The sequence below is a fragment of the Ceratotherium simum genome, chromosome 21, assembly GCF_057802395.1.
Source record: "Ceratotherium simum simum isolate JZ-2026a chromosome 21, ASM5780239v1, whole genome shotgun sequence".
Lineage (NCBI taxonomy): Eukaryota > Metazoa > Chordata > Mammalia > Perissodactyla > Rhinocerotidae > Ceratotherium > Ceratotherium simum.
This window is the reverse complement of record NC_141920.1, coordinates 15,836,275-15,854,247: the sequence shown is the minus strand read 5'-3', so window position 1 is coordinate 15,854,247 and position 17,973 is coordinate 15,836,275. Positions and strand designations below refer to the sequence as shown.

The following is a 17,973-nucleotide window of genomic DNA, read 5'->3' as shown; positions in this document are numbered from 1 at the left end:
GCACCTGCCAGGTAAGTGACCTTCTTTACTCACCTGGTAAGGTTGCTGGGAACCCTGTAAGCAAGGTACCAGGCCAATATTTCCAAGTGGTTTTATTTGTTTCATAAAGTCAATCTTTGTCCTTTAAAGCTGTTTTGGCCATATCCAAGTCTATGCATGTTCCTCTCAAATATGACATTCCAATCAAAGCTTTGGCAATATAACTAATGTTTCCAATTGTGTCCTGCTACAAGGAGAACAGATTCTTACTGAACGTATGTAAATAACTATATTGCCATGAATATAAGAATACTGACTCACTAAGAGCTTCCAAGTTCTGGAGGGATCAGGTAGGAAAAAAAGATAAATTTTTCAATTTAGCTTACAAAGATATAATTTACCAAATTGCTATAAGTCATAGTTAGCTTAAGAGAAAAGAGAAAATGTTTCCTTAAATCTGGAAAAACAAAACATTAAAAATCAGCAATATCTCAAACAAAAAGGCATAAAAATTATAATCATCCTCATCAGTTCATCCAGTTCCATGTAATCAATTCTTGATATTGATCTATGGTTAGCAGTTTTATGAGGCCATCAGTTTCTCCATTAGAGTTCTGTAGTTGCTACCTAGATCAGTTTTATAATCTGAAAGTTCACCAGAAACCTGCATTCTAGAGCAAGTGTCAGAATCCTTTCCATGAATCTCTCTGAAGATGAAATACATCTGCAAAAACATCAGAGTAAGACAACTGCCTCCAAATGACAAAAGACCCAAAAAGGTCAATTGACAAAGAAACTTGGTTATTGTTGTGACATACAACACTTTAAGATAATAACTAGAATTATGGCTGACAACCAGGACAGATCTGAATTTTATGAATGTTATATAATTTTTAAAACACTTATATTAGTAACATTTACCTATGCAATATAGCCTAAGAAGGTTTATCATCATTTATTTGCCAATGTTTCCCATGTAATTTAACATATCAAGTAAACCTAATTAGTTTAATATCTCCTTCTTTATAGAAAGAGAGAACAAATTCTTTGAGAAGCCCCAGGGTCCATTGGAAACTCTCAAAGTTTGAATTTTGGGTAAGTTTGTCAAAAATATCAAAAGGTTTTGAAACACTTGGTCAGTTAGGAAACAATGCTTAGTTACCTATTTAACCAAGGTGACAACAGAAGATGTTAAAGGAAAACAGAGTTAAATAACAACAACAAAAAGCCCTTAGTTTTCTTAATAGAGAGACCTCACCTTTTTGAACATAGGAAATTATTTTGACAAAACATAGATTTTCTGTCTTTTAGGTAGACTTTCTCGAAGGTAAAGAAAAACCTTTTTATAATCTTTTTATCGAAAGCAGACTAAAAGTCCAGGAAAATTATCCCTTTAAGAGAGAGAAAAACCCACATTTTAATTTTTGTACCAACTTACTTTTGATACTAAAACTTATTCATTTACTTAAATTCATTTTAATCTTAGCCAACTTGACCATGCATGAAACTCTTTCCTCAAGGTTCTTCTTCCACAAACCTTCTATAACTTTCTTTTTACATTCAGAATTTATCCCTTGCCTTCTTTCTTCCCTCCTAGTGTTTTAGGACAAATTTACCTTTCTTAACAAAACAAACAAAAATATTTACATTCTTTATACCTTCTTTACTGAAAACATACACCTACTTTCCTTGAATACAAAGACGTTTTCCTTATTAATTTTTAGTAGCTTAATCACGTATATTAATTAGAATTCTTACCTCTTACAGACCTTAATATTTAGTGAAAACTAAGAAGTAAGCAATTATAAACTGTCTTTTACATTAGCATTCTGTGGCTTGGCAAGTTTATAAATACTTTTCATAATTTCTGGAAACATGCTACTTCATAGTACAATTTTAAATAAAATACATGTTTACTAATAGACTCAAATATCTTTTTTTTTCCTGTAATAAGAAGCCAAAAGTAGATAAACTTTGACATGTTTAGCAATAATGTTTCAGTATCTTTTTTTGTGTGAGGAAGATTAGCCCTGAGCTAACATCTGTTGCCAATCCTCCTCTTTTTGCTGAGGAAGATTGGTCCTGGGCTAACATCCGTGCCCTCTTCTTTATATGTGGGATGCCTGCCACAGCTTGGCTTGATAAGCAGTGCGTAGGTCTGCACCCAGGATCCGAACCCTGAGCTGCTGAAGCGGAGCATGAGAACTTAACTGCTACACCACCAGGCCAGCCCCTCAGTATCTTATTATTTGAAAATGACCTAGATATTCAATGAATTTTCCATCATTTAATTTAATCTAGCAAAACTTTAAAGTTTTATGTTACCAAAGAGATTTTGAAGTTATTTTATGTACATATACCATGACACATAATTATTGTTAAAAAGTTCACCCAACATTTTTATCTTTTTCACATCTAATTAGTTTACTTGTTCCCAATAATTATTTAGATTGCCTACAAAACTTCATGAGACATTAGGCAAAATTAGCTATCATTTTAAGTTATTGTTTTAACTAACCAGTTTTGTAACAGAGATAATATGAACTTATTTGACCAATAAACATAGAATAAAGGCTGCATGTCTGCATCATATCCAATGTTAATAACTCTGAGGACAGGCCTATTTCAATCCAACCAACAAACTTAAATAAGCTTTCATTTACCAAAGATTATTTTATATCATGTTAGGTTGAAAAACATTTGGGTTAGTTTCTATTACGTTTATATAAGCCCTTACTTTAAGCCAATTAAATAGAGCTCTTTTTGAAATTATACCATCTGGAGGTTAAAAAAAATATCACACTCATATATATGTAATGTAAATATAGAGACACACACATACAGACTCCACAGCTATTGTTTTAAAATTACTGCCATGAATCGGATACAGTAATATAAGGCTCATTAGTTATAAAAGAATAATTGAATCCAAATTTTGTTTTAAGCTTTTTCTACTAATATTCATGGAGAAGACACTCAAGATGCTAGATTTTGGGTGAGGGTGCTCTTATGGTCGTTTTTCTTTCCTTTTTTCCTTCAGTCTTAGAAATTGGTGATGGGCTAGATAACAGTTCCTGGAGAGGTTACAAGCTTTTTGAGATAAAGGAAATGGTGAAATCTGAACTAGCCTCTAGAGCTGCATTTCCAGTTTTGCAAGTATTTTTTAAGGACAGCTGCTCTTAATTCCTCAGAAATTGGGTTGTAACTTAAATGACATTATAGATTGATCTACCTGTCCAACTACGTCATCCCTAATTTGCTTCTGTCCCTCTGGGTGCTTAGTTTTATTTTACCTTAGGGAAGAAAGGCTGGAAAGAAAATTCCTATCAAGATCTGAATATCAGCTTCCAGTTTGGATGAATTTCTGATAGTAAGTTGCTAAATCCTTTCAAATATCTTGTCAGGTTGCAGCCAGGATGAGCAGCAATTATACCTGGCAGTATTGAACAATTCCAGTAATCTTTACTATAGCAGTTTTCCAGAAAATCTCTGAGTCTCATTAACCCTGGGATGGGCTCATTTTGGGCCCTCCTTCAAAGGTAGGTTATGAGATGTCCGTAAAGCCGTGGCCTAATAGGCTTTTCTTTTAGTATCTTTTATAACTTAATTTTTTCTCTTTGCAATAAAACTTTCAATAAGGTTACTTTGGAATTTTGAAATCTTTGCTTTTAAGTACACTTTTAAATGATCTTATCTAATTGCAATGTTCCTTCTAATAGCCAATGTAATTCCCCTGAGGCTGATGGCAGTTTGGTAGGACCCTTAGCCACAAAAGGGAGTGCAACTCGCATTTCTGTCCAACCACTTCCGACCGCAAAATTGGGTGCAAATGTATTTTTGTCCAGCTGTATTTTCGGGACCCCCCAACCTGACGATTATCAAGCCAAGCCCTCAGAACATGAAACGAGCTTGGTAAGATTTTGCAGTTCTTTGTAAATATTTACAGCTTCTGGAACCTTTAGGTTTTGAACAATTGTGCCAGAAGGGGGAGCATTTGACTCTTTAAAGATTAAAGATTTTCTTTTTTCCTTGGTTTGGATGCTGGAAAAGAGCTCAAAGTGGCCACTGTAATTTTAAATTATCCTGGGTTATCTTGCCAGTTATTTACAGTTATCCCCATTTTAGGGGGCTTTTCCCAAGCTGGCTGCAACAAACAAGGTAATTTCTAAAAAGAGTTTGTTACAGTCACTGAGAAACTCAGTCCCCAAACAGCCAATTTTTGTTTGTTTTGTGTTTTGTTTTTTGGTGCGGAAGACCAGCCCTGAGCTAACATCCATTGCTAATCCTCCTCTTTTTGCTGAGGAAGATTGGACCTGGGCTAACATCCATGCCCATCCTCCTCTATTTTATGTGGGATGCCTGCCACAGCATGGCTTGGTAAGCAGTGCATAGGTCTGCAGCCAGGATCCAAACCTGTGAACCCCGGGCTGCCGAAGTGGAGTGCACGAACTTAACCACTATGCCACTGAGCCAGCCCCCCAAACAGCCAATTTTAACAAATAAAATGGTCAGACGTAGACAAACATGAACAGACACAGAAATCCAATACTCTGGGACTCTAAGTCAGGGTACTCTGGGATCCTACCCCAGAGTTTGAGACTCTAACCCGATCCTTTGAGTACCCCAGCAGCTGTAACCCTTTTATATTGTCTCCCTTGGAGTGGGACTTGAACCCACACTCTAGCCTTGGGACTTTAACCCAGCAAAAATCTCCCCTGTGGAGGACGCTAACCCACAATCCTGAAGAGATTATTAGACAATTTAGGCACAGGCGTGTTTTAACGAGGTCATTCACCCAAAAGACGTCTGATCCTGGAGCTATTTCATCTCTCAAAGGGAAAAAGGGGGCCTGAGGCACCATGGCAAGAAATGGGAATCCAATCAGCTGAGCCTCCAGACAAAATTGTCTAGGCTGCCACTTAGGGTCAGTGAAAAGCCCCTTACCCCGCTGGCGGCTAGTCCCTTTGTGGTCGCCAAAATTGTTACCACATAAAATTGGGGTTCTTTTGCCTGACGCACATTAAAAAAGCCAATTATTACAGCATCAGCTTTTGGGAAAAGAAAAAAGCTTTATTGATGGATTGATCTGCAAGGAGACGGGGCATATGCTCTCAGATCTGCCTCCCTGATCCAGGACTTGGGGCAAAATTTATGGGATGAAGGGCAGGAGGTAGATGATTGCGACTAGGAGAAGTGAGGTAATTGATGATCTGCACAAGTGTAGTCAGGTTTCATGGCTCTTCATGGGACACATGTTCACAAAATGGTGGTGTTAATATGATCTGAGAGGGGAGTTTCCAGCCCTTTGACTTCAAAAAGATCACTTATAGGGCATTTGTGCAGGCCCAGTTGATGGGTTGGTAGTCTCAACTGGTCTGAACTGAACAAGTCTCAACATTTCCTGAAAAACCACTCTTAATTACTCTGTTGATAAGATACGCTCAGTTGAACTGGTCCTGGAGGGCCCGTGGTTACAGTCCCTCAGCTGGGAAGTGGTGGAGGTGGGAGTCACACCCAGACCCTGTCACCCCAAGGCCAGTGCAGGAGGGCTCCTTTAATGACTTTTTCTACAGCAATTGTCTTGTCTTATGTATGTCACGTGGTAGTCATCTAGTGATTGTCTATGATGGAATGGAAAAAACAGGGGCTTGGAGGGAAGGAGACCTGGGTTCAAAACCTTGTCTCTACAGCTTTGCTTGGGACCTCGGGGAGAAGGATCTAACCCTTTGAGCATCCAGTTCATCTGTCATGTATAGCTGATTATAATAATACCTCTCCATTCACAGGTTTGCTGGGATGATTCATGAGACTCATAAGAGGATATACACAAAGTCTGGCATACAGTTAGCCCTGATATAGTTTTGGGATGGAAAAGAGAGGGAGAGAGAAACACACACCCAAAATGGCTCAAGACTGTTAATAGGTCTTTCACCTTCATGGGCCTCATTTCTTGTGTCAAATGGGTTCCATTTATTGATAACAACTGCTTTTTCTTTTTCTTTTTTGTTTTTTTGTGAGGAAGATCAGCCCTGAGCTAACATCCACGCCAATCTTCCTCTTTTTTGCTGAGGATGACTGGCCCTGGGCTAACATCCGTGCCCATCTTCCTCCACTTTATACGGGACGCTGCCACAGCATGGCTTGACAAGTGGTGCATCTGTGGGCACCCAGGATCCCAGAATCTGAACCCCAGTCAGCAGCAGAACGCGCACACTTAACCCCTACGCCATGGGGCCGGCCCCCACAACTGCTTTTTCTGCAGCCCCTACTGTGTGCTCTGTATCATTACACTAGACCTCCATCACTAATCCCTAAGGAGGGATCTGTACTCTGATCTGGCTGACCCCAAATCCAACCACTTAATTCCCAGGCTAGATTGCCTCCCTGTGGGCCCTGCCCTTTCCCTCTCCCTCCCCCGACCCTGGGCATTACCAGGAGACCCCAGAGTCTTAGAATGGGAACCCAGGAGTTCTGGGCCTAGCCCTTGCCTCCTGCTGCCCGGCCCTCAGGCCCCAGGAGGGAGGAGGAGAAGGAGGAGGGGAAAAGGGTCTGCCGGCTGCAGCTGGTTGAGCAGCTGATTGAGTTGTGCTGGGCCTGGAAGCTGCATATGTTCCTGGTTCCCACTGGGGCCAAGAGTGACACCTGATCCCGGGGGATTGTGAAATGGCCTGAGGTGGCAGCCCCCCCGCGGTGCCCTCTGAGCCCTCTCCCCCCGCGGGCTCGGCCCCGCCCTTACCCCACGCCCCCCGAGCGCCGTTAAATCCCCCCATCCGGGTGGCTGCTCACACCTGCACCCCGCCCCAACTCAGCACCATGCCTGTCTGCCACCTCCGTCCTCTCGCCGCCCTCCTCCTTGGCCTGCTGCTGCTCGGCCTCCCCGCGGTCACAGGTGAGTGGGGCGGGGAGAGGCCCGTCGCCCAGAGGGGCCGAGCCAGGAGCGCCAGGACAGGGCCGGGCAGAGGCGTACGTAGCCTCTCTGGGGGCTGGAGAAGTGGGGATTCCTGGGGCAGAAGTGGGGAGACCCTGAAGACTAAAATTTGGGGATCCCTGGTGCCTGAGGGTGGTGACGTGGAGCTTAAGGTGTGGGGTCCAATGTTCTGGAGGTGGGGAGACCACTGAAGAATGAAATTTGGGTGACAGGCTCTGTGCTGGAGGTGGAGACTCGGTGGCCGGAGGGGGAACTCTGCCTAGACACCCGAAACTCCAGGATGCTCAGCCAGGCGAGGGTTCCCTAAGGATTGAGGGCTCTGAGGCCAAGGGCTAGGTAACTCCTGTACTCCCAAGTGCCGGGGACCCCTGGCCTGGAGGTGGGGCCCTTTGAAGGCTTTAAGCTGGGCGCCTAGGTCCAGAGACTGAGAATTCCTCGGGAGCTTGAGATTTGGGACCCTCGGAGCGGGAGGAGGGCATCCTCTGGGACTGGGGCTCCGGTCCCTGACTGACCGTCCCCCTGCTGCCCCTCGCAGGCACAGGCGCAGAGAAAAGGGGCGTGTGCCCCGAGCTAGAGGCGGACCCCAGCTGTAAGCAGGAGTGCCTCTCGGATGGAGAATGCGCTGACAACCTCAAGTGCTGCCGGGCCGGCTGCTCCAGCGTCTGCCACCTGCCCAATGGTAACCCCCGGGCGAGCCGTGCGGGGGTGGGCGGGGCGGCAGTGGGCCGGGAGGAGGCGGGAGCGCCCGGGTTCCGGGAAGCGGGGCGCTCCTCCACCCACCGACCCCCGGCCAAGTCGAGGCGGATGGAACCAGATCCGCCCGGGCTCTCCCTCGCAAGGCCGGGTGGAGACAAAGGCGTAGCTGACGCGCAGCGGGGAGAGGGAGGCCCCCCTCCCCCCAGCTGGATTCGATTCTCTGGTGCGTGACCGGCTTCCGGTCACAGAACAGCTGGAACGTTGTTCTGGGAGGTTCAGGGGACTTGGTTCACAGTTTCCTCTGGCTGGCGAGTGGGCCGGGGGGCTCATCCCTCTTGGAGTCCCTCCCCTGGGGCCTCCCCCAGCCCTGGGGGAAGGACTTGGGTGCCTGACTTGGCAAGACTCCCCAGATTCCTCTGTCTAGGCGGAAAGAGGTTTTATACATTTAAGAGAGCGCCCTGCCCATCTTAAAGATGTGGAAGCGAGCGAGGGAGAGAGAAAGGTCCAAGGTCACACCGCTCGCCGGTGGCTCAGGGGGGAGTCATAAGGAGGGGGTTTAACTTTTGCCTGAATGGTTTGGAGAAACTCAGGACTCCTCCCTAAGCACCCCTTCCCCGTCCTCATCTTTAAAACGATCTCTTCCACTCAGGAGTGAGTGAGAGAGAGAATGTGTGAGAAAGCTTGGGTGCTCCATAAAACCTGCTTGTTAGAGCTCAAGTCTCTCCGGCAGGTTATGGGGACTGCTGTCAGAGCAGGAGGTGATCTTAAACAGCATGGAACCCAAGCTTCTCATTTTTCAGAGGGGCAAACTGAGGACTAGAGGCAGGCACCAAGGGTACCTGGGGGTACTAAGATGTTGTGACTACTGGTCTTTATCCAGAACACAGCCCCTGTGATGTTCCCTCTTTGTTGGTGCCAGCAGCGGCTGGAAGGCTTGTAGAGACCTCAGACACTTATGAGCAGGGAGGTGGCATGTGGAGGGAGGACTGGCCCCTCAGGGCAGCTTCTGGGTCTGGAGGCCTCTAATCCGGACCAGAGAGAGGAGGAGCAGAAGGAGGGATGAAGATTGGGAGAGAAAGCAAGAGACAGACAGACAGATGAGAGAGGTGGAGGGACAAAAGGAGTCTCTGCTGTTAGGCAGAGGCTTTGCTGTTCCCTTGTCTCAGACGGGCAGACTGAGGCAGGAAAAGAGACAGGGCCAGATGGCCCCCTGAACTAAAATCTTAGTTCTGACACCTGCTAGCTGCGTGATCCTGAGCGAGTCGCTTTACCTCTCTGAGCCTCTGCTTTCTCGTCAGCAAAATGGGAATGATAATCACAAACTTTATAGGATTGACGTGAGGGCTAAATGAAATAACATGGAAAATGTCGTAGTAGTGAGTAGATAATGCTATACACAGTGGCTTGTTTTTTTTTTAACTTAAATTTTTTATCACACTTTACTGAGGTGTAATTTACATACAAGAAAACGCACCTATTTTAAGTATACAGTTTGGTGGTTTTGATAGATGTCTACATCCTTGTAAATATCACCATAATCCAGATGTAGAACATTTCTGTCACCCCCAAAAGTTCCCTCATTCCCTTCTGAGGTCAGTCCTCCCTCCACCCGGCCCCAGGCAACCACCGATCTGCTTTCTGTTCCTACAGATTCCACAGTGGCTTGTTTTGTCAGTAAACTGCCCCTGATTCCCTTTGTCCTGGGGCAGCCTGGTCTCGAGAGCTCCTGCCCTTTTCAAGGGAATGGGTTTCTTTGTGCTAGCAAGTCAGCCACTCCTGTCCTCGCCAGCAAATCTCCCGGTCTGTGCCTGTGTTTGATATCTCTCTGGGCTTGCTCCTGGCGCTTCTGGGAAGTGAGCCCAGCTCTCTTCTCCTTGACCCAGGAAGTAGAGCATGGCGTGTGTGTATATGTGTGTGGGTGTTAGTGGAAGAATGCTTGTCTGTGCGTGGATGAGTGAGTGTGTATGGGGGTCCATAGTGCTGCATGTATGTAACTGGGAGTGAGTGTATGGGAGTGAGTGAAGAGATTGAGGGTGTGTAACCCCTCACATGCACGCTGCAATTTATGGTTTACAAAGCAGCATAGTGTGTGGTACACAGACTCTGAAGTTCTTCCTGGGTTTTAAATCCTGCCTCTACCCTGTGTGACCTTAGGCAAATTATTGACTTCTTGGTGCCTCAGTTTCCTCATCTATAACATGAGGAAATATTAACAGTACCTCTCTCTCCCCCTTTTAGGATTATTGTGAGGATTAGATGAGTTAATATATGTCAAATGCTTAGACTAATGCCTGGCACATAGAAGGAGCTAAGGAAATGTTAACTGTTATAATTACTCATTATTATTATTGCAACGTGGTTTGGGTCTTCAGGAAGAAGTAATATATGTGTATTGTCTCCATTGCTTTCACAACGACCCCATGATGTGGGTAGCACTGATCCCATGTGACACGTAAAGACACTGGGGCTCTGGGACATTTCTGGCCCTCGGCCCTGAAGTTAGGAAAAGGCAGAGCTGGGACTCAAACTGAGGTCCTAGGATTCCAAAACCAATGATGGAGAGAACACAAGGAGGAGGGTTTGCAGGTGATCTTCCTGGGCCCCCAGAGATCAACTCAGGCAGGCAGCTCTATGTGCTGTCGCTAAGTGTGCATCTCCCTGTGTCCCCTCTGCTCATTTCGCCTTACTCCTTTTTCTACCCAGAAAAGCAAGGCTCCTGCCCACAGGTGGACTCTGACTTCCCCCAGCTCGGCCTCTGCCTAGACCAGTGCCAGGTGGACAGCCAGTGTCCTGACAAGATGAAATGCTGCCACAATGGTTGTGGGAAGGTGTCCTGCGTCACACCCATCCTCTGAGGTAAGTGGGGGTGGGGAAGGAAGTGCATGGATGCCCGGATGTGATGACACCTGCAGGAGGCTGAAAAGGAGGACTTGGGCGAACATACCGCTGGTGACTTATCTGCCCACTTATTTACTTTCATCCACTCAACAAATATTTATTGAGCATCTAGCATGTACCGTGCACTGCTCTAGGTGCTGGGGATACTCCGTGAGTGAACAGATCAGACAAAATTGTCTCCCTGATGGGGTTTATGTGCTAGCGGACAATAAACAAAATAAATAAGCAAGTATATTCTGTGGAATGTTAGAGGGAGACAGGTGCCACGGAGACAAAGAGAACAGAAGCGGGATGAGGAGTACTGGGGTAGGGGTGGGACGGGCAGGGAGCAGTGTTGTAATTTTCAATGGGGCAGTCAGTGAACGCCCCACCAAGAAGGCAGCATTTGAAAAAAGCCTTGATGGCAATGACGGAGGCAGCCATGAGGATGTCTGGGGACAGTGTTACAGGCAGAGGGAGCAGCAGGTGCAAAAGCAGGAGATTCCCTGGTGCATTTCAGAAGAGGCTAGAAGGCCGGAGCTGGGTGAGCAAGGAGAGTGTGTGAGAGGAGAGGGTTGGAGAGGGTCAGAGAGTAAGGGGTGAGTGGAGCAGCTCGTGAGGGTCCTGATAGGCCACTGGAAGGACTTTGGTCTTCACCTGGAGATGCTGTGTCCTTGGAAACAGACATACTCTGACTTCGCATTGAAAAGTATTGCTCTGGCCACTAGGTGGAGAATAGACTGTAGAGGCCAGCCAGCAGAAGCAGGGAGACCAGCTACGAGGCTCCTGCAAGAGACCAGGTGGGAGATGACAGACCAGGGGAGATAAGTGGCTGGGTTCGGGACATATATGAAGGTAGATGGGACAATATTTGCTGATGAATTGGGCTGTGACCGAAAGAGAAGATTTACTCCTTTGTTTCCTTAACACGCGCTTAAAAAGTCAGCAGCTGGAGAAGAGCAGCTGTGTCCTGGGAGCCGGGACAGTGGCTGGAAGGGCTGGGGAGGGAGAGGGCTCTTTGCATGGCCAGTGGGAGGCAGAAGAGTTGATCTTTACTTTCGCCGAAAAGCTTGGCTTTTCAGGGCAAACATGGTAGAGATCAGTCAAGTTTGAATCCTCAAACCCATGTTTGAAGTGTGATGAGCACTTACCCTGTGGCAGGCCAGGGCTACCCTCGGCCACCTCTAGTGGCTCTGACACTGAGAGGAAAGGATTGTAGAGCCTCTCCTCCTCCATCTATAACTAACAATAAAACAATACTGAGTCCTAAAGTAAATGTAAGGAAGTAAAGGAATACAACACCCAAAGCACATGCTCAGTCGGCCCGTTGGGGGGTCCAGCACTGTGCCGCCAGCTCTGCGCCAGGTGCTGGGACAGAAGGTGACCACTGCCCTCCCTCACAGAGCTTGCAGCCTGAGGCAGATGGACGGACGGACACTCCCAATGGCTGTAGTCAGTGCTGCAGTGGAGGGAAGGGCTAGGTGTTGTGGGAACAGAGAGGAGGAAAACCTTGCCCAGGCAGGGGTGGGGGGTGGAGGGAGCAGGTGTGGTCGGGGAAGGCTTCTCAGAGGGGTGACCCTCAGCCAGTCCTAAAGGATGTGTGAAGGGTCGGTGGTCTGGTGGAATACAATGGGGAGACTGTTTCAGGCAGAGGGAACAGAAGGAGCAAGAACCTGGAAGTGGCCTGTGGTTGAATCTCATTGTTGATCGTGCACACCCTTGACAAGCTCTAGGCCAAGGGCCTGGCAGGTCACTCCTGGAAGCCAGTATTGCACAGATGAGAAGACTGAGGCCAGAGAGAGCAGAGACTGTGCCCAAGACACCATGGTTGCTATTTCAAGGTGTGCTCTTCAGTGCCTGAGAGGTAACCACGGTCTTCCTAGGGCCCAGGGCTCTCCAATGGTGCCAGCCATCTCTTGCCTCCTTGAGTGCCAACAGCATGGCTGGGCTTTGCAGTCAGGAAGCCCCAGGTTTACATTTCAGCTCTGACACTTAACTAGCCTTTTCACCTCCCTGAGCTGCAATTATTTTGCTTATAAAATGGGATAAATAAGATTTCTTTGATCCGCTAATCTCAACTTAACCTAAGGAATGGAGCGTGGTGGAACTTCCTGGTGGCGGAGGGATTCTTAGGGAGATAAAGGAAGTGGCCCCTCAGGAAGGCCACAGTGGTCAGTTGGGACCATGGTATACCCAGGTGTGTCCTGGGGATGGTCTGGCACAGACGAGGTGAGTCTAGGACCTGCAGAGAAGTGCAGGCAGAGCCCCAGGGCCTCAAGAAGGTGAGGCTTTGCTGTGTGTGGAGGTGTATGGTGGAGTGGGGGGGCTTTGGTCCAGAATTTACACTGCGGTTACTCTGGTCTGGTATTTTGGATATTGTGGTTGATGGTATTATTATGATTTTCTTCCTCCAGCTCCAGCCACCACAGCCTGAGGAGTGAGGGAGTGGAAGTTTCTGCCTGGCCCTGTCTGGCTCCAGCCCAGCTGCCCTCCCCTCTTTCTGGCCTCTGCCCGCCCTCCTGAGCTGACCACAGCTGCTTCCTTTTCCAACCAATAAAGTGACCGCTTCCAGCACTGGTGTGGCTGCGGCCTCTGTTCTTATCATTCTGTCCCTGCCTCCCCTGACTCTGGGGTGACATGGGGTGGGGGGCGACCAGATCATCCAGGCACAAAGTCCAGGGAGGGACCAGCTCTGAAACAATGAATATAGATTCAGGGCTCGTCTCGTCTGAGGTCGCGCTTTGCCAGGTAAATCCTCCCACCAACCCTGTGAGGTTGGTGGTTACTCTGCCAGGGTGATGGAAGAGAAAACCGAGGCTCAGAGAGATGATGGAATGCTCCCAGTCACTCTGATTCACTGCTGGGGGTTCTGATAACAGCAGCAGCACGTCCTGTGTGCCAGACGCAGGGCTGGGAGATTCGTTTGAGAGATCTCCTGGATCTGCAGAACAACCCTCAGAGTGGTTGATGGCAGTCCGTGTTATAGACTGGGACTCCGCCAGTCACTTGCCTTGTTGTTGTTTTCAGTCAAACCATTATTTTGTATAAATAGTATATTCACTTGGATCAAAGTTCAAAAGATAATGGTGGCCGGCTTGGTGGCGTAGTGGTTAAGTTCATGCGCTCCACTTCAGTGGCCCGGGGTTCGCAGGTTTGGATCCCGGGTGCGGACATACACACTGCTCATCAAGTCATGCTGGGGCAGGCATCCCACATATAAAGTGGAGGAAGGTGGGCATGGGTGTTAGCCCAGGTCCAATCTTCCTCCGCAAAAAGAGGAGGATTGGCAACAGATGTTAGCTCAGGGATAATCTTCCTCACCAAAAAAAAAAAAAAAAAAAAAATTCAAAAGATAACAAAAGGGTATACAATGAAAAGTGTCTTTCACCCTTGACTCCCTCCCTCCACCACCAGCCACCCAGGTGTTCTCTATGGAGGCAACCGATGCGGTTGGTTTCTTGTGTGTTCTTTCAGAGCTATATCTCCAGCTTCCTCTCCGCTCCCCATCTCTATCCTTTGTCTCAATACCCAGCTCTGTTCCTCTATATGCATCTCCCCCCCCTCTCTTTCCCTTCTTTCTACACATATTGTTCTCTCTGTCTCCTTCTTCTTACCCGTCTCCCTCTCCAACCCTCTCATCTATCTCCATCTGTCTAGGGATGTTTAGATACAAACTTCTCATCTGCCCCACCTTTTACATGAATTGTAGCACACTATACACATTGTATTGTATCTTGCCTTTTTTCACTTAATCTAGCTTGAAGATCACTCAGTGTAAAGAATGTCTTCATTCTTTCCTACGGTTGTGTGGTATTCCGTTGCTTAGATGTACAAAATTTATTTAACCACACTTCCACTGATGACTGTTGAGGTTGCTTCCAACCTTTTGCAGGCCTGGATTTAAACCTGGGTCATCTGACTACAGAGTCCATGCTTGTTCCACTTAGTGATTTCTCACTTTAATCCCTGGGGTGTGGGCCTGGCCTTGGGGGTGAGGTGGGGGGAGAGGAAGTAAGTAATGGCCGTGACTCTGGCCCCCCAGGACAGTCTCTATGTCCTTCCCTGCTCCTCCATCCACCTCGGAATGTAAGATCAGGGCAGCTTGAGTGCGATTGGAGACAGAAAAGCTTGGTGGTTTGGTGTTCGGCTGGCCTTGTCTTTCTCATCCTCTGTGGGTCCCTGCCTCAGGCCATGAACCAGGCAAGAACCAAGGGCTTCTCCACCCAGCCCCCCGGGGATGCAAGGTGAGCGAGTCTCCTGGGTGCTCAGTGCATAAGGCTGCCCCTTGGCGGTAGATGGCTGTAGCTTTTCTCCTAGCTTTCTCTTTTCTGATTTCTACCCCCGACTGTGCTCAGGTCTCCCCAGACCTTCTAGGCAGAAACAAAGGCATCCAGTGATGCACTGGGTCGAGTTGTTAGGCTACCACCTAATGGTAGGTGGTAGCTACCTACCCCCTCCACCTTCTCGTCGCTTTCTCCAGGTTTGCATTCTGAAAGCGCCCTGGGCAAGGCCATGTCTAACTTAGGGATGGCAGAGGTATGCCTTTTGCATGTGTGCCATCATTCCTTCCACCAGAATTCACAGTGCAAAACTTTATCACTCACGCTGCTCCTTTCCAGGAACCTATGTGTGGCCACAGAACCCTCAACACAGGCTCCAGGCAGCTGCTACGAGCAGCCCATCGACTGGGGTTAGCAGGCAAATTTGCTACTCCTGATTTAGCTCAAGAAATAAAGTGCCAACAGTGAATATCAGACGTGGTGGTTGAGGTTTTACTGAGTCAAGAGACTGCATGGGTCCCCCTGAGTAGGAGTCTGAGGGAGATGGAACCTCAGGCCCTCCACCAGAACCTTAGATCTGATGGGGCTTTTTCAAGGGGGCTCTGGCCCAAGGAACTCCTGGGGAAAGGAGGTGGGGAGAACTGGGGGTGGAAGTTCCCAAGGATCCCAGTGATGAATGGGAAGAATCTGCTGGGGAAAGAGGGTTGAGGGGTGGCGTGGACCAGGCGAGAAAACTGGGGTGGATTAGGAGGACTCGTTGGTGTAGGACCTTTCTTTGATCAACTTCTGCAGCCAAGTGGCTGCTGTAGGTAGGGGATTCTGAGGGCGATGAGGTCAGGGAGGTAGTGTGGGCATGCATCACAGAGGGCCCTGTGGTCACTGCAGGGACTTTGCCTTTTATTCTGAGTGAATTTAGGAGCCATGGGAGGGGGTGAGCAGAGCGATGACATGATTTGACTTATGTTTGAAAAAGATCATTCTGGCTGCTATGTTGAGAATGGACTCTAAGGGGTGATATGGAAGCAGGGAGAACAGTCAAGCTACTGCAACACGGCAAGGAAGAAATGACTATTTTTTTTTGTCTCTTCATCTAGTGGTATGAGGCCCCCCCAAGCTGCCAGCCCCAGTGCTCCTGCAGCTCGGGCTGTACCCGCTCTGATGGCTCCTGTGGCTGCTGTCTGGTTCTACTTGTCTGGTCCGTTGATGCAACTTCGGGAAACTCTAATTCATGAAATAATCATATTGCAAACATAACAAATACCCCACTTCCTACCCCACGACCATGTTTACCCAGTTGATAATTCTACTACAAGGTCATGGCGAAAGAGAGAGTGAGAAAAACGTAACAGTGATGCAGACAAAATGCTAACCCTCCATTCAGGTTGCAGCCCGTCAGTAAGGCTCTGGATTGCTATTGAAGATGGTACTTGAGTGGGTGGGAGGGAGGCTGCAGCATCCCCCTCAGCCACAGAACAGCATTGCATTAGTAGAAACTGCCTGCAAAGCATACAAGTCCTAGACATAGAACAGAAGTCCGTGTATATCCCCCATAGCACATCAACCCCAAAGAAGCCCAGGGCTCAGCCAAACCAGGCCTATTGGGGTGAGTTCATTACATAAAAAGATGGGATTCCCTAGAGCTGCTCTGCTCCCAGTGTTTGCGGCCCTCATGCCTTGAACACTCCTCCGGAGATTTTTCACCAGATGAACAATCCAAAGCCTGTGGTTTCTTATGGGTTAGAGTTAGGGTTAGGATTATGGACAGGATCTTGGCACCAAAAGGAGGATAGATGATGGAAGGCAGCTGCCCTCTGCCCTCAGTCTGAAAACAACAACCACGCACTAACGGGAGGTTGTCCATTCAGTAGGCAGAGCTCCATGTGGCATGGATGGTGCCAGCAACACCCACTTTAACCAACCTCCAGGTGGCAATCTACACAGACTCATGAGTAGGTGTCTGGGTTGGCTGAATGATTTGGAAATCTCTAGATTGGCTCATTCATGATCTTTGTCGTAAGGCCAGAGACTCTGGTCTGAAATAGCATAAATCTCTCAACATGTTAATGTACGAGTTAGGTGTGGACATGCCTATCACAGGACAGTTCACCCTCCGTCTTGGGAAATGCCCGTTCAGCTGTGGCACATTTGCAGAATCGTCCTGTTGCATCTTCTACTTTTGCCCATGGTTTCATGGGACACTACATCCCACCCTCCTAGTAGCTCTGATGTGGTTGGAGTGATTTCTCCTTGACTCTTTTTTTTTTTTTAATACTTTATTTTATTCTTTTCTTTCAGCTTTTAATTTTGACATAACTTCAAAATTTCAAAGAAAACTTGCAAGAAAAGTGCCAAGATTTCCTGTACAGCCTTTACCAACACTCATCAAATGCTTACAGTTTACCATATTTCCTTTAATCTTTTCTCTCTCTCTTCACACACACACCACATATTATGCTTTTCTGTAGCATGTGAGAGTAAGTTGCAGACATCTTAAATACTTCAGTGAATTTCCTAAAATAAGGACATTCTCTTAAACTTCCTAAAATAAAGGCATTCTCTTAAATAACCACAGTACAATAATCAAATTCAGGAAATTGACATTGATACAGTACCATCATCTAATCTACAGATAGAGTTGGCTACAGAATTTATGGGGCCCAGTGCTAAATGAAAATGTGGGGCCCTTCCAGAAAGCTGGGGAAAATGTGCCATTCAAGATACTCACACATAATGCTTTTTCCTTTCTTGTGGAGTCTCTCTCTAGATCTGTTATGGTGCTTTTTAATTATTATTCAATGTTACTCTCCCTCAAGCACGGGGATATTCGTGGGGGCAATGCAAACCTTCAGAGATGCCTGAGGTCCCTGCCCCAATACTTGGTGGTGTGTCCTGGAGCGTTCCACCTGCTGCTGGATTCCTCCTCCCACCAGCTGCCAGACTGAAGCTCTGTGCCCCAGCTAGAGATGGGCTAATCAGTCTTCCCCTTTCCACAGTCCCATGGATTGGGTGATCTCCAAAGGATTGCAATATCTGTGCTAGGACATGCTCAGTACATGGATCAAGGGAGGGTGAGAGGTTAGCTCCTGTCGAGTGGCCTGCAAATGCATCGTGGTGCTGCTGTCCCAGGACAGGGACAGTGGCTGCCGTGGCCCTCCCTGCAATGTATGGTGTGTTCATGCCTACCTGCGACCCCCTTGTACCCATTGCCATGCC

The 17,973-nt window shown here is 47.4% G+C and overlaps 1 protein-coding gene across 1 annotated transcript; it reads left to right on the top strand.

Annotated features, from left to right (window-relative positions):
* The first annotated feature begins 6,442 nt into the window (after positions 1-6,442).
* On the top strand, positions 6,443-13,058 carry WFDC2 (WAP four-disulfide core domain 2). The gene is made up of 4 exons (XM_004430554.3): positions 6,443-6,868; positions 7,443-7,586; positions 10,307-10,459; positions 12,895-13,058. Exons 1-3 carry the CDS (start codon positions 6,793-6,795, stop codon positions 10,456-10,458), a joined length of 372 nt encoding a protein of 123 aa, XP_004430611.1. The 5' UTR covers positions 6,443-6,792; the 3' UTR covers position 10,459; positions 12,895-13,058.
* Positions 13,059-17,973: the final 4,915 nt, after the last annotated feature.

What these genes read in the sequence shown, in the direction of transcription:
- WFDC2 (XM_004430554.3), top strand. Translation starts at nt 6,793, where the DNA reads ATGCCTGTCTGCCACCTCCGTCCTCTCGCCGCCCTCCTCCTTGGCCTG. An exon ending in CGGCCTCCCCGCGGTCACAG is followed by an intron (nt 6,869 to 7,442) that starts GTGAGTGGGGCG and finishes TGCCCCTCGCAG; the next exon opens with GCACAGGCGCAGAGAAAAGG. An exon ending in CGTCTGCCACCTGCCCAATG is followed by an intron (nt 7,587 to 10,306) that starts GTAACCCCCGGG and finishes TTTTCTACCCAG; the next exon opens with AAAAGCAAGGCTCCTGCCCA.